This window comes from Pipistrellus kuhlii, unplaced genomic scaffold, assembly GCF_014108245.1.
Source record: "Pipistrellus kuhlii isolate mPipKuh1 unplaced genomic scaffold, mPipKuh1.p scaffold_m20_p_5, whole genome shotgun sequence".
NCBI lineage: Eukaryota > Metazoa > Chordata > Mammalia > Chiroptera > Vespertilionidae > Pipistrellus > Pipistrellus kuhlii.
In genome coordinates, this window is record NW_023425551.1 from 5,304,196 (window position 1) to 5,329,051 (window position 24,856).

Genomic DNA, 24,856 nt, shown 5'->3' on the forward strand with positions numbered 1-24,856 from the left:
TGGAATCAAAGAATTCCATGCACCCTATAAATCACTCAGACCACATTTCCAGTCTCTACAAAGGGAATCTATCCATCCCATAGAGGGTAACCAGCAAGTGACAATACATTTTCTCTTTTAAACTATTTATAAGTTTGGTAACCTGTTGTTATTAAATTATTCCTTCAATCTAAACTAAAATTTTAGTTCAGTTTCTGCCATTTCTTTTGGGACTATCTTCTATGAGAACAGAAATCAACCTACATTCTGAGTGCCTTTTACTTGCAAACCCCTCAAATTACTTGCTCCTTGGTCCCCAGAATTAGGGCAAATAGTCTAACTTCTCATTATAGATCCTATATCCACATCCTTCAGGTTTTCAAATCCAAATTCCTCAGAAGGACCATGATTATTCATTTAGAATTTCTAGTAATAAATACCTGAGCTATTATTCCTTAAAAGGCATAGTAAAGACTTCCAATATCAATTAAGATTTGGCAACCCCTTAGGAGATTGAAAGTCTATGTGGACACTGCCATGCTTGCCATACTGAAATCTATAATGTTTCGTTAATGAGGAAACCCAAGCAAAGGCAAGGACCTTTAGACATAGACATTAGTTAGCACTCCCATCTGAAAGTTGGATGTTTCTGCCCAAGCTATTGTCATCTACACTATGGCCCTGAGCCCAATCCTACAACAGAATCAGGAAGGCTCTGAGCTTTCACAAGGTCCCAAGAAGATAACAACTTTGGGGAAAGCAGTGAGAGCTAAGTTAAACATTCAGTCACACTATTCTAGCATCCAAACATTCAGTCACACTATTCTAGCATCAAGTCTAAAGTCTTATAAAATCAATTAACTCTTGACTTTAGAACTTGGTGGCCCAAATCATCTGAAACCACGTGTAATCCAAAACATCCATAGTATTTCCTTGCCTTTTTCTTCCTTATCACACTCTTCTTTTCCTTAATCAAGTCCTGTTTACCTCTCAAAACCCTCCACAAGCCCTAACCCTGCCATGAATCTTTGTCTAACTGATTTCTCTTCTGTTAAATCTTATATAGTGTGCCCCTACTAGAAGCTAATTCCGGCAGAGCATAATAAAAAGCAAGAAGTCCTCAAAAGGTTGATGGGCTTCTATATTCAGCAGGGCTGAATCATATTATTGCCTGCTGGAATGGCTGAAAGTATTTTTCCAAACCTAAAGATTTGCATATATTATTGCCCGCTACTGAAACAGCCGAAGGCAGTTCCTCAAACCTGACAATGCCTACTGTATACCAAACCTTGCCTTTGAGGTGTATATCTGCTTTGCATTAGGGCAGTGGTTTTCAAACCGAGCCAAATATCAATAGCACAATGATTGAAATTTCTTTGGAGAGCCAAATTTTTTAAACTTAAACTTCTAATGAAACTTCTTAAATAGACCTCCTAGGCCACACTCAAGGGGCCAAAGAGCAGCAGTTTGCTGACCACTGCCTTAGGGCAATTTGTGTTAATAAAAAGCTAGGGGTCCAGAGACTTGGGGAACTTGATTGCTATAGCTAAGTCTCCTCTGGCTCCCCATGTATTCCAAATTTATACTTCTAGTCTTTTTATTAATTTATTTGCAGCCCTTCTCCAGATTCCTGAACCCTTCTCGATGCTGAGAAACACCCCATATGCCCCTGTATGTACTTAGTGTACAACCAACACTTGGCTATTGGTTGTGCACACATGCATGTATATGGCTGCATGCACACACACACACACACTCTTGGTTCCTACTTGTTTTATATGGGTTAGTTTATTATTCCAGTTTGTCCGTGAGCTTTAACCTTGGAGAATAATCTCTACAGAGTACCAAGCACACTTCAAGATAGAAACTAGTCTCAAGAACTACTTAATTACTCAGTTAATTTCTGGACTGCCCCCTTTTATTCGAAGCACGGTGTTGAAAATGGATGTGCTTTCCCAAAGACCATGCCACTGAGAGTGGAAAGGCAGCCTAGAAACCAGACATAGTAGGAAAAGGGGAAACAGGAAGAAACCTTTGATTAACATACCCCTATAGGCAATTCCTAATGCACACAGTTTATCTTTGGATAATAAAGAAGTTTGTCATTTACTAGTATAAATTTATCTCACAAGTAAACAATATACTGTGTCTATGCTTTAAGTTTTTTTTTCTTTGGGGGAGGGAGGGGGGGTCTCAGGTTGACCTTATAAGTGAGTCTATAATTTGCTTGATACCAATGTGAACAAGACAAGCTTCCAGAGCCATGGCTCTCATTAGATTCCCTCAGCCAGATGTGTGGGAAATAGCCAGACCAGATCACACTGCAGCCTACAAAGCTGAGTATTAGGCAGCTGGACCTAAGTCCCCTGCATCCTTAGTTCTGGCATCAGCAGTCTTTATAGGACATGCACATCATCATGATGTGACAACCGCAAGGCAGTCTCTGGTTTATTTCTCTTTTGTAAAAGTTTAAAAGGTGGAGTTATAATGGTACCAGATAAATATTTGAAGGGATGCTTCCTGAGAGAAGCATGAAATATACTGTTTTCAAGATAGAGGATTAAAATCAGTGTTTCCGACGTTGCTTGAGATGTAGACCACAGCTTAATATGTCATTTTGCCTTCCTTTCTTTGCACAGGAGGGAAATTCCTCATGCCTGTATGGAGTTTCCTCCCATGTAAAACATCACACACAAAGAAAGAGAACCCCGAGGCCTCATTGGTCTCAAGGACTATCAGGAGGGACGCCTGACCAAAACAGACAGCCAGCAAGCTACATCAGGCTCTAAAAGGTGGGAGCAACTAGACCTGGTTGTGTGATTTCTAGGCGGAAATGTGACCCGGGGCCTGTAGACCCCGGCTAGAGAGTTCAATAAAGGTGCTCGAGAGTGTCGGCAGGTGAATAGGGTGCTCCTCCTTCCGGACAACACCGAGAGCAAGCTCCTGGCAAAGTGGCAAGGCCCACACGGAGAAGTCTGGAGAATCGGTCCATTCGATGACAACGTCCTGTGCCCAGATAAACGAGAGAGAGAAAAGGAGTCATCACGTCAACCGATCGAAAGCCTAGTGGGCACAGGAGTGGTCTGGATCCACCCAGATGGAAGATGCTCCGGTCCGAGAGGCCCTGGGGACGACTCCACTCTCAGAGGATGCCTGGGAGAGAGCGTCTCCTCTTTGTTGGGGGGAACGTGATCGTAGCCCACCGTGTCAAGAGAGGACCCAGACATACGCTGAGAAAAGATCCTGTGGGGTCCCAACACACACCAGGAGGCAAAACCAAAAGGAGAGCAAACCAAAGGTGAGAAGCAAAAGAAAACCACCAAGGGAAGTCTACGCATCCTTAAAAGAAGGGGAACAAAGAAGGTGATTCAAGGTAGCTCTGAGCCCTAGCTTCAGTACTGAAGGATGGGCTTCCAGCAAAGTTAGAGTTTTGCCTTGTAATGGATGGTCTATGTTCAACACAACCTGGCTGGGGGGAGGGGCGGGGGGGAGAGGAGAGAGGGGGTACCACTTCTTAAACGACAGTCTGCTGGCATAAGCCATCATCACCAGAAACTTTAGTAGTATATTTTCTCTCATTCTGAGGATCGCTGGCCCAGATTCAGTCGGTGGCTGCACTGCCAATTCCATACTGTTCCCAGTGCTCTCTATGCCCCCAGATAGCCCATCTACGGCTGGAACTCAGGCACATTTTCTATGAATAACAACCGACCAGAGTAGCAATCTAGCATTGCCAAGGGGACATGGATTAATTCAACCATATTATTGCAAAGAGAAAAAAATATGGGATCTAGTTTCTCTCACATTTTAACCTTTATTTAAAAAGAAAGTATCTCAAAGAGAGTCTGTAAAATTCTTCAGGGAACAATTTCAGGGCTTAACTTCCCTATCTGTTAAGAAATTTTACTGTATGATTAGCTTTAGAGAAAGAGTAGTGCTTTAGACAACTCTCAAACTTAAAAAATAAATCCCTATAGATTCTTGTCATGTAACTTGTAGATCCATTTAGGACTTGGACATCCCCTTCCTATCCTCTGGTTTCCATGGAGATGATGTAACCAATCCCAGGAGGAGAGTGAGTGGCATAATCCTGGCAGAGGAGTCTTGCTGTCATTAAGCTAAGTTTCTGAACGTCCCTGATGTTGAGCCATCTGGCATTTACTTTTAATTGGAGAACATCTCCTCTCCTTTGACACTGAGGAGGGGTCCTTTGTCAGAAAATCCAGGGCAGGGATTCATAAGATATAATTGGAAGGCCACACTGATTTAAAATGCTATTTCCTGCCCCGCTGGTGTGGCTCAGTTGGTTTGAGCTTTGTCTCTTGCCCCAGGAAGTTCAGTGGGTCCATTCAAGGCACATTACTGTGTTGTGGGCTCAATCCCCACTAGGGGGCATGCAGAAGGCAGCCAAATGATGTTCTGCTCTCACATTGATATTTCTCTCTCCCTCTCCCTCTCCCTCTCCCTTCCTTGGAAACTAATAAAAACATATTTTTTTAAAAAGCTAATTCTTGAGCCTCACCCCACAAATTTCTCTAGATCTGGAGGTGAAAGGGTCCTCAGACGAGAGCCAGTGCCCACTGCCCTGGGCTGGGGGATGTCTTTCTATGACATTTGTGCGCTTTATTCCCATCTCCACCCCACCACCACGGCCTGCATTCACTTTTGTCCTCTCTGGCCAGGAGGCATGCACTTCTTTGTAACAGAGAAAGAAGTCAAGCCTCAGACATCTTGTTCCTTCAGTCCTAAAGGTACCAATACCATCCCTGAGATCCTGGTTTAGTTCTGCCCCACACAGGAAGCTTGACTAAAGGAATTAAGCTTTTTGGAAGCATGCGTTAGAATACTAAATGAAACAGTCTTCAGTGCATTTTTAAAAATAGCAGTTATTAAATAAAAAAAAATCAACTAGTAACCGAAATACGTGATAAGAAAACTGAGTCATAGAGTGAACAGCTTAAAAATGCAGAAAGGATTTCTTTTTGTCTGTCAGGACAAGTAGGCGGTTTTGTTGGGATTCTGGAGCAAAGAGCAATCCTACTCCTGACGCTTCCAAACCTTAAAAGCTCGCGTGAGCTACTCCGCCGGACACCCTGGTGTACGGGGAAAAGCTCCCGGTGCCACAGGCTAAACCAGTCACCGTATCCCACGCTTCAGACGTGTTAGAGAAAACTCCTCACAGCAGCAGATCTGTCGTGACAACGTTACGTGCACAAATGTGACATGCGTGAGACCCAATCACGCTCCAGCTCGCATGAGTGGGCGACGTGGGAAAGGCTCTGCATTGTTTTGGGTGGAGGGGAGCAGAGCTGGCCACCCCAAACATAGGCCTTTTGAGATGTTGATTCTATTGAGTTGGTTGGTTATTTTTAAGAAAAGAAACACTCAGAAAAAAAACCTTTGAACTTCCCCCTCATTTCCTAAAAGAAATTTAGGTCGAGGCCCTGCGTCAGCAAGGGAGCCGTCATTCTGTCGTTGAATAAAAACCAGTGACAGACGGGGGAAACTTAGCAAGGCCCCCGTGCTTAGAGTCCTCTGTGTCCTGTTACTAAGGATGGTCCCTCCAACCTTTATTTACCAAACACTGCTTTTCTCCAGGAGATAGCCTTCCTGTCCTTTGAAATTCCCAACCACACCTCCCTTTCTCATCTCCAGAATGACACAGAAGCCTCAACCGCCCAATGTGTCCCTGAGCCTCACATTCTTAGGGCCACCCCTGTGTGAACATCTCCACTACATTTTGGACATTTCCCCTGTTATTTGGTTTCATGCCAATCTGGTTACTAGCCCAGCCAGAACTTAGGAAGGGGGGAAGAACATTGGCTTTGGATAGCCCACCTTAGTGGGATGTACGTCTGCATGGCAATGCTCTCACGGTCTTACGGACATTCGGAACCTGACAGCTGCTCTCCCGTCTCCCTGCCAAGGAGGAAGGAAGCAGGGAAGGAACTTACCGATGGCGGGCCCTCCTTGCTTCTTGTCTTCTAGGATGGCAGCCAGGTCCTTGTGCCCGGCTTTAGGCGGCTGGCTGGCCGGGGGCTGCTCCACCTCCAGGCTTTTCACTTTCAAAAGCTGATTGGCCTTCTTGATCTTCTGGCTGTACTGCCTCGCCATCATAAATACCCGGCTTTTGGTCTTATCCGTGGCATCCACCCCAGGATCCAGGCTGTCCAGGTCCGCCTGGAACAGGCTGCTGTTGGCCAGGTCGTAGGGATTTTCCAGGCGGGGCCCCTCGCTGGCCAGAGAGAGCCGGTTGAGGCTGAGAAAGGAGCCTTCTTGAGCCAGGAGGTCCCCTCCCAGCGGGCAGCTGGCCCGGCTGGCCCTGCCCGGCCTGTCCTGCAGTGTGAGGAGGGTGCGGCTCTCGGGCAGCGAGAGGGTGGACAGGGCCCGGGCCGCGTCCTGGCTCAGCTCGGGGGCGCTCTCCGAGTGCAGCCGGTCGGGCACCACGTCCTCTTTGCCGACAGGGAACGCCGCAAGGAGCCGGTCTCGGGCCTTGACCTCGTTTTTCTTGATGTAATTCTCCAGGTCGTTCCAGATCTCGTCCACTTCTTCCGACAGCTTGTCGGACAGAGACTTCTCCGCCAGGGACAGGCTGCAGCCGAAGGAGTCGTAGAGCAAGCTCAAGTAGTGGTTGTCCGAGGGGCCCGGGGGGTAGGGCGCCTCGTCCTCGCCGAGCTGCAGGCTGTCCTGGGACACAAAGGGCCGCAGGCTGTCGCAGCACGCGAAGTCGGCCTCTAGGCCCAGGAAGGTGTTCCTCTTGGGCCGCGGGAGGCTGCTGCAGCTCAGGTCCAGCGCGGGCGGGTCTGGGAGGCGGATGGTGTCGTAGATGTTCTCTTCCACCGCCTCCAGTTCATGGATGCTCTGGTCGGACGCCTCCCGCCCTGGCCGAGGCGCCCCTCTCCTGGCGTGCAGAGGGTTCTTCTCGTGGCTCTTGGAGAAGGCCAGCTCCGGGGTGCTCTTGGGTCGCACAGAGTCCCTGGCTGATTTGGGGGTGGCCGATTCAGCTTCTTCCCGCTGGGCAACCAGGAGCTTTAGGTCCTCGTAGCTTATGTTATCATAGACGTGGTCTATGTCGTCCAGGGTCAGCTCGATGGATGACCCGAAGGGTGTCCTTCCGTCCTGCCCGTCTGTCTTGGGGTCCTCCTGCAGTTCCCTTTGCGGACTGTACTGAGAGCCGTCGCTGTCCCGGATCCTTATTTCCGGAGGGCACACGTTGCTCTCGCCAGCACTGCTGGCCCGCCTCACCACCCTGTGGCCAGAGCCGGCGGGCTCTGTGGGCTCGAGGTGTCCCAGGTGCCAACTGCAGGGGCGGCTGGAGGTGCCGTCTTCGCACAGCCGGCTGGCGTTCAGGTCGGAGGAGGAAAAGGACGGCATGAACATCTGGTAGTCGTCGTCGTCCTCCTCGTGCTCCTGGGACCGGCGGCTGGGGAACAGGGCTTGCCGGATCTGATGGTCCGTCCAGATGTTCCTGACGGCCGCGCCCCCGCGGAGGGCGCTGAGGATGGCCGAGCCGCTGGGCTGGCTGTTCCTCTGCGCGGGTGACGGCCCCGCCGACCTCCGCTGGGGAGAGTCTTCTCCCCTGGACACCTGGGGGGGGAGAGACACTGATGGCATCGCAGCGCCAGGGATGCACACCTTGCACCACTCCCCTGTGTTTACACACTGCCTAGCCCACTGCTAGACAGTAACATTCACAAAGAAAATGATCAGTGGACACTGAAGACTTCCACTGAATTGAAAAGCACTTTAGCCTTAGCCCGTTTGACTCAGTGAATAGAGAATCGGCCTGCGGACTAAAGGGTCCCAGGTTCTGGTCAAAAGCACATGCCCGGGGTGTGGGCTCAATCCCCCTTGGGGGTGTGCAGCTGATCAATAATTCATCATTGATGTTTCTATCACTCTCTCCCTCTCTGAAGTCAATAAAAATGTATATTTAAAAAAAAAGAAAAAAGAAAAGTACTTCAGATTTTTGCACCAGGGGCAGAAAGGCATGTAACTGGTGTTAACTTAAAAATAAACGAGGCCCGTAGTAAGCAAACTGCGGCTCTTTGGCCCCTTGAGTGCGGCTCTTCCACAAAATACCATGGCCTGGGCGAGTCTAATTTGAAGAAGTGGCTTTAGAAGAACTTTAAGTTTAAAAAATTTGGCTCTCAAAAGAAATTTCAATCGTGTTACTGTTGATATTTGGCTCTGTTGACTAATGAGTTTGCCGACCACTGAACTAGGCCCTTTGCAGACATCCTCCCAGCTTACTGTTCACAGGTACTCCGTGAATTAGCTATGATTGCACCAGTTTCTCAGGAAGAAAGTCTAGGCTCATAAGAATTCAATGACTTGATGAATTCTGCCCTGAACCTGACCAGTCCTGGCTTGGTTTACGGTTGTAGGCCAAGACCTGGTTGCAGGAATGTCATTTCATCAATCCACTGTTGAGCTAATGAGATTTTTACGTTCTTTCAAAGTACATTTAATTAAGTAATATCTCGATGCCTGAAAGGAAGTAAACTCCAGGTGACATTAACGATGTCTAACCAGAGCACACAATGGGGCCCTTTATAACTTGGAGCTTTCTTGCTGGAGCTCGATGTGCAGACTGGGAGAGGACTGCCCTCCGAGGCCCGCTACGGGTATAAACACCAGCCTCAAAGAGTTCATTGGAGAGGGTGAAGATCGGTTCAGACTAATTAGTACCAGGGACATGTCCTCTGATCCAAACACTGGAGTGATCTATTGGAAATGTCAAACTATCTAGCAAGAATCTTTCACCACTTGTCCATGAGACTGGGATACACAGGGCCTTGGAATAGCTACCTGTCAATATGTCTGCTTGTCTGTGTATCAGGGAGGAAAGGGAAGAGAAAAGTAAGAAAAACAAGAACAAAACGTCATCCTGAATATTATTTTTCTATTACAAAATTAAGTAAAAAAATAAAAAAAATGCCCTAGTTCTCAGAGGGAGATTGTTATAAGGACACGTCCTCACTCAGGCCCGTTTGGAAATGTGAGATAATTGCTCACACTCGGAGCACCTATAGAAAGTGCCGGAAGTACACACTTCAACACAAGAAACGCGGGGCACTTACCTTTTGAATGTCTTGTGCTGTTTCTGAAAAAACAAAAACAAAGAAACAAATAAATAAATAAATAAATAAATAAAGTGTGTGTGTGTGTGTTTTAAGTTTGTGGATTCAAAGTGTATAGGTAAGCACTCCTATTTTATAAGACTTTCAAACTTACTGTTCATAATTCAAGACCAAGAAGCTTCTGGGCCCTTTAGATCTAATTTCCAAAAAACAACTCCCAGTTACCTTGGCGCTATGCCCTGGACTATAGATAAAACAGCTACACACGTGTGAGTGGTACGTATCTTCCTTAATCTCTGAGAGCCATGGACGAATTCACGTTAATACATTCAAAAGTCCTCCCCACCCTTCCAATATGTGTTACCTGAAAAAAAATCCACATGGCTTAAGCCCTGGAAACCACTTAAACACAGGACTATGCTTCCGTTAACTTTAAAACAGCTCACTGGTTACCACGGAAAGCTAGAGAGCATCTCTCAGCAGGTCACCGGGGCGCTGTGCACCTGTAGTTCTGGGGATGGGCTTATGGATCCTCACACAGACCCTCTGACGGAGACCTTGATTATGCACCTCTCGTCTGTACAAGCGGCCTAATCACGGAAGCATATAAAGTAAAGGGTGATCGAACCCTCTCCACAAACCCCAGCCCGCAGAGGTAACTACACTTCACAATGTGATGTTCATCTTTCCAGTCCCTGCCCGCTGCTCCCATCCCACCACAAAGCATTGTTTTTGCTTTTTAAATAAAGGTACAATATGCAACACTGTACTTTCTGCTAAACATAGGTGGGCACTCTTGTCATTCCATGGACACGTATGACCTTCTTTCTGACGGCTGCAGAATGCTCTCCGTAATGCACATGTCAATGGACTTTACCAAACTTTTCTCTAAAAAGCTTGCACACCAATTGTTTCAGTGCTTGTTTTTCTCTATCTTTAGGTCATACGCACGGCTTTTCCCACTTTATCTATCTCACTTAAATGTATGATTTTTTTTTTCAACTTCAAATTATTCTTTTTGGTTATTATTAATTCTCACTGGAGGATATTTTTCCCATTTATTTTTTATTTTTTAAAATTTAAATTATTCATTGGTTAAAGTATTACAGGAGTCTCCTTTGTGCCCCATGGCCACTCCCAGCCCCGAACACTTTCCCTCAGCCCCTGGTGTCTGTGTCCATTGGTTATGCTCAGATGCATGCATACAAGTCCTTTGGTTGATCTCTTACTCCCTCACCCCACACCTTCCCTCACAGTTTGGACAGTCTGCTGGGTGCTTTATGTCTTTGCTTTTACTTTTGTTCATCAATTTATTATATTACACAAATGAGTGAGATCATGTGACATTTATCCTTCTCTGACTGCCTTATTTCGCTTAGCACAATGCAAATGTATGACTTTTCCGGTTACTAACATGGGTGACCATTTAAACATTTTATTGCCAGTTTGTGTTTCTTCTGTGAAACTGCCCAATGATATTGTCTGCCTTTTCAAAAAGGATCCTTTGTCCCTTCTTTTTGATACATAAGATTCCTTTTAGTAATAGGGATATTAATCTTTTTATGCCTGTTATCTAAATTGCAAACTTTTGATGTCATTTGGCTTTACATTTTATAATGGGGCACTATTACTTACAGAAGTTAAATAACCCCATCAATCTGTAATTCACCTGGTGCTTTTTTTTTTTTCTCACCTGGTGCTTTTTGTGTGTGCGTGGTTTGACTTAGTGGCTATCAACAAGAATACCAAAGGAAGATGTTTCAGGACTTACCACTGGTCTTCAAAACTTTATGTGATCTCGAGGAAGGTTCTGGGAGAAAGAAAAAAATAAGGCATCACTTCCAAAACCAAATCAAGAGTTTCGTTCTTTTTCCTTTAAAAGTAAATTATTAGTTTCTGAGCAAATTAAATTTGCTCTAGAAATTTTTTAAATCAAATTTGCCAAAATCCCTGTTGTTTAGAGATACTTAGCAGCAAGACACTCACCCCATCAAAACTAAGGTGAACATTAAGCTGTGTAAGCAGGAGTCACATAACAGAATACCTGCTTTACCAGCTGGCACAGCAATTTCCTCAGCATTAACTACCACCTATAAGCTGATAATGTTCAGTTTTAACGTTCTTATCTCGGACCCTGTCCGAGCCTCAGACCTCACATGCCAGCTGCCAGTCTGGCCTTCCTCCACCGTTCCCACAGACCCAGCAAAACCACGTCTCAACCTCAGTGCACTGGTCTCCCCATACCTGCCCCTTGCTCTGTGTTTATCTTGGCTATCACTGACATTCCCCACCCAACTTATTGACCAGGATGTCATTCTAATTTCTCCTGTTTTCATCCATCATTTTGTGGGAATCCCACTGTGCTCTACCCTAGTCACTGATGTCTTAATCCAGCCTTAAGCATCTCTCACCCAAAAAGAGGGACATCTTGCTTTATGGTCTCCCTTCTACTTCATTTTCCACATTGAGCTCGAATTCGGTTCTCACAGGCAAAGATCTCATTGCTTGATATCTCTCCATAGCTTGCAGCATTGAGTTCCAACCCCTCAAGGGGCCTACTTGCCTTTCAGGATCAAGCCCCTCTCTGACCTCCAGCCACATCTCCCTCCATTTCACCTTGCCTACCTCCACCTACACCTCCTCCCTCACCCTCACCCCTATCTCCACCTCCATCTCTACTCTTACCCCCACCCCTATCTCCACTTCCACCACCACCTCCACCCTCACCTCCACCCCTATCTCCACCTCCATCTCCATTTCCACCCCTATCTCCACCTTACCTCCATCACTATCTCCACCCCCCCCCCCTCACCTCCACCCCCAGCTCCATCCTACATCTGACCACCAATGTCCCCTCTAAGATATTCTGTCTCAGTCTTGGGGCATCTGCATGTCTATTGCCTCCCACCTGCCTCCTCGGCCCCTAGATTCCATCGGGGTCCTGGCCCTCTGCTCTCTAAGCCCCCTCTCTCCTTCCTAGAAGTGACCCTTCCCTCTCCTGGTGTTTAGTCGCCTTTTTGGATCTTCCCACTAGACTCTGAACTTCTTGCCAGCAGGAATCATGTGTATTATTTATCCTGGCATTTTGGTCCTGAGCACAGATTAGGTAGGCACTCAATAAATAGTGATTCAAATGAAACAAACAAACAAACATCTGAGGGCTCCCAAAGGTGACACTACCTGGAGTCTGATTCAGCAACTATGTGTTAAGAGTTTTAAGTTTGAACAATCTCAGATACGTGTCATTTACAGGCTACATTTTTTTTGCTGACAACCATAGATAGGGTTTAGTACCTGTCTGCTATAGCAAGAGGCTGTGCAAAGCAAAGCTACTTGGTTAATATGTGTGAAAACAGAGACTTAAGTAGGAAAGAGTTTTAGAACAGAAGTTTGAGAGCCCCATGGCAATGAGGCCTCAACTGCACTCAAACTGGCCGTGAGCTCCGAGACCAGGACGGATATGCCTCTCTGTCCCACCGGAAGGGACTTTCATTGCTAGTCCCCTCGCTTATCAACTTTGGATGAAACATCTCAATTACCAGATTTTCTTCTCAGCCGGTAGGGAGTGGAGCAGGTTTTCGCCTGTCCCTCGGGGCTGTAGCAGAAGCCAGGGTAATCTGGAAAGAGAAGGCAGGACTGTGAGAACCAGGCGCCTGGTGACTGCTCAGAATACGCGAGCCACCTGCTTTGGATAGCTCAGCATTTATTCTCTTCCCTCAGACAGAGTCCCTTCTTCCATACCTGGTGTTGAATATGTATCTCAATATAAATATTGATTTCAGAAAGTAAGGGAGAGATAGAAACATCAATGATGAGAAAGTCATTGATTGGCTGTTCCCTGCAGTCCCCACACTGGGATGGAGCCCACAACCCAGTCATGTACTCTGACCGGGAATCAAAACATGACCTCCTGGTTCATAGGTCAACGCTCAATCACTGAGCCATGCTGACTGAGCAGTTCATTTATTCTTTTTTCCCTTCTTTTTAATATATTTTATTGATTTTTCACAGAGAGGAAGGGAGAGGGATAGAGAGTTAGAAACATCGATCAGCTGCCTCCTGCACACCCCCTACTGGGGCTGTACTTGCAACCAAGGTACATGCCCTTGACTGGAATTGAACCTGGGACCTTTCAGTCAGCAGGCTGACGCTCTATTTACTGAGCCAAACCAGTTAGGGCAGTTCATTGACTCTTAATACTTTTCTAGACTTTGCTCTTTTCAACATCTGTTGAGTACTTTAGATTCTCTTCTCAGAAAAGGGATTACCGTATCATTTAATTTCATAGTTTGTTTTTCTACCCCATCTAAGGGGTACCCAAACTTTGGATCCAGGAAACCTGGTCTAACCCTAAATCACTGCAGCACATTCAGTGATCATCGTCATGCTGACACTAGAGGGTAACAATTTAAGGATGGCTCTGTAAACACGGCCTTCAGATTGGGGTTAATGCTCTTCAGCAGCACCTGACATTCGAGAGAGTTCTAAGGGCTGTGAAGACCACATGCACTTCTCCCATGTCAGAGGTGAAGATACACACACACACACACACACACACATATATATATGACCTCATATATCTATATCTATCTATATCTATATCTATATCTATATCTATATCTATATCTCTATCTATCTATATATATAGATATATATAGATAGATAGAGATATAGATATAGATATATGAGGTCATTTGGTCCAATGGACTGGCTTACTCTGTTCACACTCAGCCAAGTCCAAGTAGGGCAAATAAGGTTATTTTCCTTATACATTTCTGCTTGTATAAGCCTAGAAATGCAATCATATATGTGGGGCAGTTGTAATTTTGAAATGTGTGCTGTTATCAGGAAAACCAGTAACTATCTAGTTATCTCGATGTTTTCAGATAATCAACACAGATTTTCTGTCAATGGGGTGAGATGGGAAATGGATTGTGAGACCTTGATTGTTGGTGGTGGGGGTAAGAGTTGACTCTGGGAATCCTATATTGTTCGTGGACACAGAGACCTACCTACTGGTCAGCCGTCAGGTGACTCACAGATAAAGTGGGAGAAATGAATGTAGAAACAAATCAATGTGTCAGGAAGAGATGGTACTGCCTCCTGACTGACTATTAGTTAAAACAGCAGAGAGCTGCTACTTAACAACTGACATTTTTATAAACTTCAAAATAGGAAATGTGATCGGTACAAGTAAAAAATGAAATCTCAGATTGTGTTAAGAAAATGAAACTTACGAATGGCATCCATTTCTAGTATTGCTTGCTTTGCCTGAAAGAAAGAAAATGTAGCTATAATTGCAATCACATTCTTTTGGTTTCTACTTCAAACTACCAATCCTAACATGGGTCTTATCCCACCCGAAAAAGTGGTTTTTCAAAAGCGTTTTAAAGAAACTCATTGTTTCTCTTAGGCATTAACACATAGTTTGAGGGACTCAAACAGATGAGTGCTCCCATGTGGGGAGTAAATGCCCCACAACTGGCACCAGCTAAACCACAGCCCCTCCCACCCCAACAACATTTAATTTCAAAAAGTGTTATTCCCACATTGTCCACTAGGAGGCAGCCAGGGACCATCACTGAACTAAAGGATTGGAAGGAGGTTAGCAGGAACTAATGAATTTCCAGCAGCTGTGTTGATATTATCAGATTGGTGTACATTTTCTGATGTTTATATATATACATATATATATTTTAAATATATATTTTATTGAGTTTTTACAGAGAGGAAGAGAGGATAGAAAGCTAGAAACATTAATGAGAAAGAAACATACATCAGCTGCCTCTTGCACAACCCCTCCTAGGGATGTGCCCACAACCAAGGTACATGCCCTTGACCGGAATCGAACCTCAACCCTTCAGTCCTCAGGCTGACACTCTAACCACTGAGCCAAACCGGTTTCGGCAGGAACAAATATATTTTGATAGCTTAAGAAAAGATTAAGAAATAGTCAAGGAAAGAAGTGAAATGTTCAAATTAAGTATCTGCTTAAATAAAATAGAAAATTATTATAACACTATCGTAAAGTACATTAACTAAATGTGTTTCCGTGTCCATTCCTGGAGAACAGTGCTTGGGTGAAGCCTTGCTCTTTGGGGCCACAGCCCTGGGTCTGACTCTGGGCTCCTGCGGACAGGTGGAGTTTTTCTTTGTGTGTGGGGTGAAATAAAGAGTAGTAAGTACTTAGCACACTGCATGCTCAGGAAGGTGTAGCTGAAACCGAATGAGATTCTAAGAGGATCAGGAAGTTGAACAAAAAAATACAATTCTATTGTGACCATTTTCACACATAAAGGGAAAACTGCCCGGAATATACACGCCTAGCTAGCGTGGGAGAGGACAGGTATGTGTTTTGTAATGGCCTGTAATTACCCCTGGGAATCCTTAGGCAGGTTTGAATTTCCTGTGGGTAGGCAGACAATAGGTAGGGCATATCAAAGCCACTGCCATTGCTCAGAGGACATTCATTGCAAGGCACTGGCCAGCAACCAGGTGACTACCCACGGGGAGAATGCAGCCACCTGTCCGCAGGAGCTGCCTGACCTCTCGCAACGCCTGCTGGATGGAGCCTCATGCCTCAGAGCACACACCTTCGCACACTCATTTCCTGGCGCAGAATCACTGCTGACAGCCCCTGAGCAGGGCTGCTGATGCTTCTCAGAATACACAAAGAGCAAAACAGGCCCTTTCCTCCCTGAGAAATCTCATTTCTACTTATCTCCCCACCTCCCCACCCCGCCCCAGTTCTACCGTGTGATCATCATCCCATTTTCTGCCCCACTTCACTCCTCCCCACCCCAGCATGGACCATCTCACCATCCATGTGGGTAATCCTCACCCTGACTCCTCACCACGTGATCCCTGATAAGTTTCCTCCACTCCAGAACAGCAACACATAATCGGTAATCGGAGCAGCCCCCAGAACCTACGGCCCACCCAGACCCACCCTCCCTCCAAGGCAGACCTCCAAAGGGCCCTTCTTCAACTACACATCTGTCTCCAACATTTCGTCTCCCCACCTGCCATCCTGCTGAACCCGTTCTCTCACTTGCAAGACCAGCGCTCCTTCACCCCAGATCTATTTTCTCATTGAATCTCCCTGTCTGCTCAGCCTGCAAATCCTGTCTGATCACTGCATAGGCGCTGAGGAGCGTCCCGCCTTCTTGCCCTGTTCACCTTCCCTGTCGCCAACCCCCACCCTCGGGGCACCCACGTGCACCTTGGCACCTCAGCACCAGTTACCGAGTCATCTGAAATTGGCTCATCACACTGACTCATGGTGGCCAGCTTCTGGCGCCTTGTGGGTGCCTTCCCCAGGTTGCTGTGTTGGGCAAGGGCTCTGAACCGTCCCACTTTCATCACTTCGCCACCAACCCATCTTCTTCACTCACACAGCAAGTGACAGTACCACCACCGTCAGTGAAATCAGACCCTCGATCTCCCCTCAAATCCACCTCAAAGCTTCTCTATTGTTTTCATCTTCCTTCTCGCTCAGCTCGGGAAGATGCTTCTGACTGTTTCCAAAACTGACCCCTCACCCCCTGTGCTTTTGATCCCACCCTGCCACCCCCCAGGTCACATTTCGAGAGCCATCCCTCCTCTTACTCTCCCCATCTCCTGTTTCCCTGTCTTCTTCCCCCTTTTACTTATGTCCAGGGCCTTCTTCACCTATAAACAGTGTCTTGCTTTGATCTCACCTTCCCTCAAACTACCTGCTTTTGTCTTTTCTGAACTCTGTTTTAAAAAAGAAAAGCCCACTTCGTCTGTTCCTTTTCCTCCCCTTTCTCTCCCTCCCACTCCAGCCTCGCCTGTCTCTTAGTGAGCAAATCTGACCTCTACTTTCCTGTTGGAATCTGTTTGGACCTCAGTGCACCTGAGGCTGTTCCTCAGCTCCTGCTCTTTGAGATTCTCTCCTTCCTTTGTTACCTCACCTTTTCCTCCAGGTTTCTCACCACTTCATCGCCACCCTTCCTTTGGATGCTCTCTACATCCCCACCCACTGCAGATCCCTAGATGTTGGGATTCCTAAGGGTTCTTCTTCTTTTCCACATGTTGATGGGCTCCTCCTAGGATGGGCCCTCCTATCCGCTCTCAAGGCTTCAGTTACTGTCTGGGTGGAGGGAGCCTGCCGATTGGCAGCTTCCAAGACCCGAATTGTCACCTGCAGCTGACCTGCCCCTGCACGTGTACCAGCGCTCAGCCCTCTCGCTCCCATCCAACCCGTTCCTCCTGTTCGCAGTCTGTCCTGGAGCTCACAACACCGTCCTCCTGGCCGACTCCTTCCTCACCCTGGACTTCTATTAACCCCTCTCCCCACACTCAGTGGGCAGAATCCTATTCTCTCTGCCTCCACAAGGGGGTTGTGCACTCCCTCCTATGCTGTGGCTCCCTGGTAGTGCCCCTTATCTGTTTTCTACACTGTTGTGGGGCTTGTCTCTAGTCTCACTCCTCCCACTCATTGCCACACTGTTCCCCAAGCTACACTCTCAGGACATGGGGCAAACCATGCCATGCCATACCCTTCTCCATACTCCTTGTGTGTGGGGTCAAAGCCCTTCATCGCCCAGCTGTCTGTCTTCCATTTCTCCAGCCTCACTCCAACTCCCTCTTCTTGGGACAGTCCCTCCATCTAGGCATCTCGGTTTTGTGTATGCTGTTCCCTCGGCTTGGTTTTCCTCTTCCATTCACCTCACTTAATAAAGCTATTCCTCACTCATCCACATACGGAAGGGCATTTTCCTTCCCCACTCAACTGTAATTGACCACTTCACCCTCCCACAACACTTGCTTATACCTTCATTAATTCGCCACGCTTAGCAACAGTTCCATAATTCAGGGCTAGCTCCCTCATCTGCAGACCTCTTCATGGCCGAGTCTGAGCCTGGTTTCCCTCGCCTTTCCACAGAACCGGAGCCAGCTTTATTGTAGGTGCTCTGTACACTTGGATTAATTCTCATCGCTCTCTTTACTTTTTACTCGTTCTCTAGAAATTCACTTATAGTCTCTTCCATATTTTTCTTCTTTCACATCCATGAGGAAAACAACAACATTTTAAGAAACAAAACAAAAACTCTCCCCAGTGTCCTGCATGCGAGTCCGGTCAGCATAAATGGCTAGCTTAGCTGGTCCCTGGCGGATCCCTGCTCTCACTCTTCTTTACTTTGCAGTTGAAGTTCACCCCTGGGGCTGGGCTGTCCCCCCAGGACCTGAACGTCTTCACGTCTTACTGTTTGTCAGCCTTGTTGCTTACCTTTGCCGGGATCTTGGCCGCGTGATTCTCCAGGATCAGTCTCTTCAGGTGCAGAACCCACAGGCGTTTGTCCTGCTGTGACTTGGCCTAGGGAAAAAGATTGGGACAGTCAAACAACTCTCACCGCCACCACACACCGAACTCAGCCCCTCCTCCCACCCTCCGACAAGATGCAAAGCACTCCAGGTGGCCAGAAGGGCCGGGAAAGGCTGCCTGGCACACAGGGTGCCCTGGGGGCACAGAGAGGGCCTGGCAGGGAGGGAGGGCGCTGCCATTACCTGCACGGTGTGCTGCAGCTTGGGGTTCTTGTAGTGGAAGACGCTGAAGCTGAGCGGCTCCTTGGGGATCACTTCCACGAGCATGAGGTTGCCACACTGCGCGGGAGAGTGAGACAGGTGAGCATGCGTGGAAGAGAATGGGCCTGGCCCGTGACCCACACGTAGACCTACCGGGATGTGAGCTTTGTACGTGAACGTGTCGTCTCTCTTCTTCGTGATGAGAAGCAGCTTGTCAAAGAGGAAGAGGGTCCTTTCGTTCTTGGCCCGCTGGATGCGGAAGGTTCCTTCGAGCACCAGCTCCCCGTAGCTAGTCAGGTCTGGCCCCTTCCAGTTGGTGAGCAAACTCTGTATCTCCTGAAAGAAGGTCAAGGTCCCACGTAATTAAAGAGGAGGTGGGCAGGTGAGGCAGCAAGGGCACGGTGGCCCGTTTCTGGAGCCTTCAGAATGGCATCTAACAGTGTGCAATGATCCAGGACATGAGTCTACACGTATGGGTGGTGTCATTTAAGGGTTAGCAGAAATGAAGCAAGTTGTTAGTTGATGGCTTGCCAATCGCTTATTTCCTTTCCTAGATAACCCCTCTCCTATGGCTGGCGGCAGCAGGCATGTCTTTCCAAAGCTATGTAAAGAGGCCATTGGTATGAGAACTACTCAGATAGGCATCCCTCCCTGATGTTCTCACCTCCTATCCCCTGGACAAAACCCTTCTGAGCTACTGACTGGAAACCCTCTCCCAGAAACAGAAGATCATACCACATATCAGAAAACAAAACTAAAGTCCCTGGAAAATCATACAAGATTCAACTTCTCAGAAACTTCCTGGTATTCATCCCATTTACTTGGGGCAAGAAAATGAACATTTCTCTGTCTCTTTGTTTTGAGTGGAACTTGCTGAATACAAACTGATAACATGACTTTGACGTTTACTTGGGATGTATTGTACATCCACATCAATCTTTCTTAAGGAAGCTGATTTGATTGCTCTGAAAGATGGAAATGTCTACAAACAGCATCTAATTAAGCAGACACCCGGGACATCCTTGGGAGGATAATGGTAATGGAGAGGAACGGAGGTAGGACTGAGCCAGAGACTGAGTAGCAGTGTCTTCGGAATGCCCAACAGATTCACAAGGTCTGAAGGAATAGTCATTTAGCCATTTTTGGAAATGCAATAAATGCGCCTGACATCACGCCCACAGAACACCTGAATGATGGAACATGAAGCCTTTCTTACTGCCCCCAAAACCAGACAGGCTGGAGGCTTCGGCTCTCGCTTCCTTTGATTTTTGATGGTCAGTTGCACACACCACACTCTAGCTGCCTAGAATTTTGTTCAGACCTATGGGCCAAATAATATATTTTATTTTCCTGAGTCAGGCACAGGTAGCTGAGAACATGGAGCCACTCTGGGCTTTTAAGCCTCACTCCAGGGATACCCCAAGGCCTGAGACTCCCTCTGGGCCCACACAACCTTCTTTGTAAAAATAGGACATCTTTTGAGGTACCCAGGATGTGACCACTATTGAAAGTTTTCAGGGGCTCTAACAGGTTTGGCTCAGTGGATAGTGCATCAGCCTGCAGACTCAAGGGTCCCAGGTTTGATTCTGGTCAAGGGCATGTACTTTGGTTGCGGGCACATCCCCAGGAGAGTGTGTGCAGGAGGCAGCTGATCTATGTTTCTCTCTCATCGATGTTTCTAACTCTCTATCCCTCTCCCTTCCTCTCTGTAAAAAAACAATAAAATATTTAAAAAAAAAAGTTTTCAGGGGTGTAGGGCTCAACATTTTGGTGTAATACCTTAGCACACGCTTGTCTGTCTCATTTATACAAATGAGGAACCTAAGGTAAAGCTGTGAGTCTCATCCCAGATGAAATTGCAAAGGACCTGGCTCCAGACTTTGCTCTCCCTGCTCTGAGTCCCCTGTCCCAATACCAACACAGGACTTTGCATGAACGAGTGACAGGAATAGAAGTTGCAAACTCCTTTAATGGCTCAGAGAAAGGTGCTTTCAACTAGAATATTTCTTTGTGATGGACAGAAGATAAGGCCTCAGGAGACTCAAATTGTTCCCTTAGATCATGGAAGGGGTTATAAGCAGACTATTAATCTAAAAGTTACCATGGGACTTCCTCTTAAATTCAGTGATCAGCCTTATCGGTGTCCCGATCTTTCTCCAGGAAGAACTCTGAAGAAGACCATGAATGACAGGCCATCCTTGAGCAGCCTTAGTATGTGATTTAGAGAATGATGAGAAGCCAGCACACCCATAGCACCTCCACCTCGAGGGCTCACCTGTAACCGGACGGCGTGCTCATGCTTCCGCTTCATGTCGTTGATGTGCCAGGCCACTCGCTGCATCGTGTCTATTGCGTCCAGCACCACATCGTAGCCTTCTGTGTCCTTATCGAGGTGATTCTCTATTTCCTTTAAAACAAACAAACCTCAAATCAGTTGTTTTTCAAACTTTCCCACTTTGTCAGTGATATAAATGGTACCCCTATGATTAGTTCCTCATATTTTATTTGCCTTATTTATTTACATGTGACTCATGCTTTAAGATTTTGAGATAACTTACCAGAAATACCTACAACAAAATGGGAAGACAGAAAAGAAAATGGAGCTAGGAAAACAGAAGTCGATTAAAATGTCATGACAAACAAGGTAAAACAAAACATCTATATAGGCCATCAAATCTCAGAGATTTTAGTGATCACAGTAGATATGAGAGTTGACATTATAGTTGGAAATTTCAGAGCTTCCTGGTGGCCAATGTGATACGGTTTTCACTCTTACAAGATGGAAAACACACTTATTACTTTTCTCTGAGAGAAAGTAAAAGGTCTCACACAGGATTTAGTACATAACAGATTCAAAAATACAGTGGGCATTATCTTTAAAAAACAACAACAACACACTGCTTCTATAGCAAGTGCATCTTCATGTAGTTGAGACTTTAAAGCCCAAAGGAAGTTCACCCAAGACAATCCCTCAGAGTGCTGAGGAGGACCTCTTGGTTCACATACTCGCTCTGACGGTCAGCACTGGGCTTAGCACTGGGTCAACAAGGCCAGGGTGATGGGAAAGGGACACAATCTCTGCGCTAATTTCTTTCTTTTTTAAAATATATTTTTATTGATTTTGTACAGAGAGGAAGAGAGAGAGATAGAGAGTTAGAAACATTGATGAGAGAGAGAGTCATTGATCAGCTGCCTCTTGCACACCCCCTAGTGGGGATATGCCCACAACCAAGGTACATGCCCTTGACCGGACCTTTCAGTCCCCAAGCCTACGCTCTATCCATTAAGCCAAACCAGTTTCGGCTCTGCGCTAATTTCTTCCAGCACATAAGACACATGCCCCTAGAATTCCTAAGAGTGTGAGGCCAGGTGACTGCATAGCTCCTTTTGTCCTTTATTTTCTCCACAGGGCCTACCAGGGAGCTAAGTGGCCAATAAATGCTCCTTAAATTAAGCTGTACCTTCCTAAAACAAAAATACCAGTAACCCGATAGAAATATGTAAAACACAGGAAGACAGTACAGTCCATTAGATCTTTTCCATGATATTCCTCATGCATATTCATTAAGCTAACAGATGGAGGTTGAATCTTCTGGTATAATTTGTAAAGATTATTTTATAGTCAGATTTCATAAATCTTTACTTTTTCTGAGTATTCACGTTTTCCATCTACTTAGAAACCGGAAAGGAATTTACATTTCCTTCCACACTCAGAAAGGTCCTTTAAAACAGTCTCTCCAAACTAACAACTCCCAGGTAAGCTCAACCTCAACAGTGAAGTTAAAAAAACACAATAACTAATTTCTCCTTTTAGTCCGAGAGGCAATCTGTTCATCAACAACTGTCTTTCGAGTTCAGTGCGTGTTCTTGTGGGATCTCCAAGGATGGCTACACAACTTTGAAGTGATGCGAATGACACAGAAAGAACACTCCCCAATACTTCAAAGGCAACCAGAAGTTAGATTTCAAATAATCTAACCACTGTTCTTTCGGTTTTTATTCATTACCAGATGTTATAGACGGAATGTCTGTATCTCTCCCCAAATTCACATGTTGAAATCCCACTAATCTAAGAAGTTATTAGCATCAATTTAACAATTAAAGTACTTTCCCTGATGTGGCTTCACAGGCCACGATATTCTTCAAAGATGAGCCACCCAGGCAAACAGACTAAACTGAGAAAGTCCTGGCAAAGAAGGAACATAAGGGTTCTTTAAATGTTAGATGTGTGAATTGAGCAAGCCTGGAATGATGATCCAAGCTAGAAACCTGGAATCACTTAAAAAGGGATACATGCAAATTGCAGACATGTTCATATGGAGAAGAACTCTGAATTAAAATCTAAGAAAAAATTTTAATGTAGGACAAAAAGGATATAACAATAATAATTTGTTTTAACTGATTGCCTGTGAGCCACAGTGCACATGGGCAAGTTATAGGATGGGAACCCAGGCAGTCCTGCCCCCGAGCCAGCCCCTAACCGCTGTGCACCCTGTCTGTCTCCTATTGCACTGGTAATCCAAGTCTACCGACAGCACAAAAGTGACTTAAACACAACTTTTGTCCATTTTTATCAACATCCTTGGGTAAGAAATGAGAACATGAATGCTCCATCTTCTTTTGTTTCTAAAACTTCCCTGAATTCTGTCCAAATAACGGGAAGTGATACAGAGAAAAGATACCCTGAAGTGATGCTAAGTCCACGTCCAAGATCGTCCATCACACTGCTCACCTGTCTCCTCCACTTTCAGCCCTTGCTCCTTGCTTATACAAAAGCTGATCTGAGACCAATTGCTCTCCCTCCCCACTGCCTACTGAAGCTGGGCTCAAGGAAGTAACATGAAACCCAAGAAACCTGCCGGAACCATCACTGCCAGCGTGAGGTGCTCCTGAGCGCTGGCAGAGCAGAACTGAAATGAATCTACAGCTTCTGCCAATGAGGCAGCAGGCCTCGGACATAAATATCCCTAATTCCTCAAAGCAGATTAGTCAGCTGTAAAGTATGAGTGTGGAGAACGTTTCCATGTGCCCCAGGCCTTTTCTGATATTTCCCCCCTAAATCTAACACACACGCACGAAACCCCCACCCTCTGGAACGAACTCGAGCGCAGGCTGAAACTTACATGCAGAAGGAGGTGATACTTGAGAATCCGCTGAACTGGTTTCAGGAGATAGGACCCCAGAGGCAGCGAGTGTTTCAGAGTTTCCTGACGTTCCCTGAAGAACTTGGCCAGGGTCTTGTTCCTCATGCACTCCGTCAGCACGGCCACGGATCTGCACGGAGAAGAAAGGTTTGAGTCTAAATTGTAATGTGTGACATGGGCCTTCGAGTTTTACAGGCAGGGAAGCAACAGAGCCATAGCTACACAAGAAGGCCTCTGCGTAAGTGAGACAAAGCTGTCCCGCTGGGGGAAGGGGGGTGGGTTAGAGAAAGATACCCAACAGCGAGGCCACCCATAGACACATGCTTCCAAGCAGCAAGCCCCTGCCTTCCAGAGCTTTGGCCCTATGTGGACACACGGCTTAGCAAAGGGGACTCACAGTGGCTGTTAGCCACCAGTTGAACCCTATCTGCTCAAACCACACATCTGTATTCCATTCCCGCAGGTTAGAGTGCAAGGAGGTGAACTCTGTACTGAGAAAAAGGAGCCCCTCCCGCAGCAGATCCAGCTGGTGGTGGACACTGTCATGGTCGTCTTTGTATGAGGCACAGACTGCATGGCATTAAGTGCAAGGCTTCGGAGACCTGGTCCCGCAGGGCAACTTCCCTTTGAGAGTCTTTGAACAGACCTCTCTCTGCCCTCCAAGTGGCTCTGCTCATTCTAAAGACAGCTTCTGAGACAGCTGGCTACCCTTGCTCCATAAGGAGTGCGCCTCACGGCGTGTATTAGAAAAGAGGGTCAGAATGCCTTCTCCATCCCAGCTCCCCCAAAGTGGAGGAGGGCTCCCAGCCCGGCCTTTGTGGTTCATGGCTGAGCAACAGCCTATGAACCAGGAGGCCATGGTTCGATTTCCAGTCAGGGCACACGCCCAACTCACAGGCTCCATCTCTTGTAGGGGTTGTGGCAGGAGGCAGCTGATCAACAATTCCCTCAATGATTCTCTCTCATCATTGATGTTTCTGTTTCTCTCTCCTTCTCCCTTCCTCTCTGAAATCAATTAAAAAAAATATATATATATATATGTATGGATGGTTCCCAAGTATCTCAGGGGAGTGGTGGAAACAATGCTCAAATCTCAGAAAT

The 24,856-nt window shown here is 46.4% G+C and overlaps 1 protein-coding gene across 3 annotated transcripts in view; it reads right to left on the bottom strand.

The window, feature by feature from the left end:
- The window catches only part of PLEKHG1 (pleckstrin homology and RhoGEF domain containing G1), a 187,517-nt gene that overhangs the window by 2,272 nt on the left and 160,389 nt on the right, over nucleotides 1-24,856 (bottom strand). For all 3 annotated transcript variants that reach the window (XM_036413907.2, XM_036413906.2, XM_036413905.2), the window contains 10 exons: nucleotides 23,735-23,885; nucleotides 20,887-21,018; nucleotides 18,765-18,947; nucleotides 18,594-18,689; nucleotides 18,316-18,402; nucleotides 14,300-14,333; nucleotides 12,602-12,679; nucleotides 10,834-10,872; nucleotides 9,063-9,085; nucleotides 5,934-7,566 (listed from right to left, as the gene is read on the bottom strand). In XM_036413907.2, coding sequence (XP_036269800.1) covers nucleotides 5,934-7,566; nucleotides 9,063-9,085; nucleotides 10,834-10,872; nucleotides 12,602-12,679; nucleotides 14,300-14,333; nucleotides 18,316-18,402; nucleotides 18,594-18,689; nucleotides 18,765-18,947; nucleotides 20,887-21,018; nucleotides 23,735-23,885 — 2,456 coding nt within the window. The remainder of the gene's footprint in view (nucleotides 1-5,933; nucleotides 7,567-9,062; nucleotides 9,086-10,833; nucleotides 10,873-12,601; nucleotides 12,680-14,299; nucleotides 14,334-18,315; nucleotides 18,403-18,593; nucleotides 18,690-18,764; nucleotides 18,948-20,886; nucleotides 21,019-23,734; nucleotides 23,886-24,856) is intronic.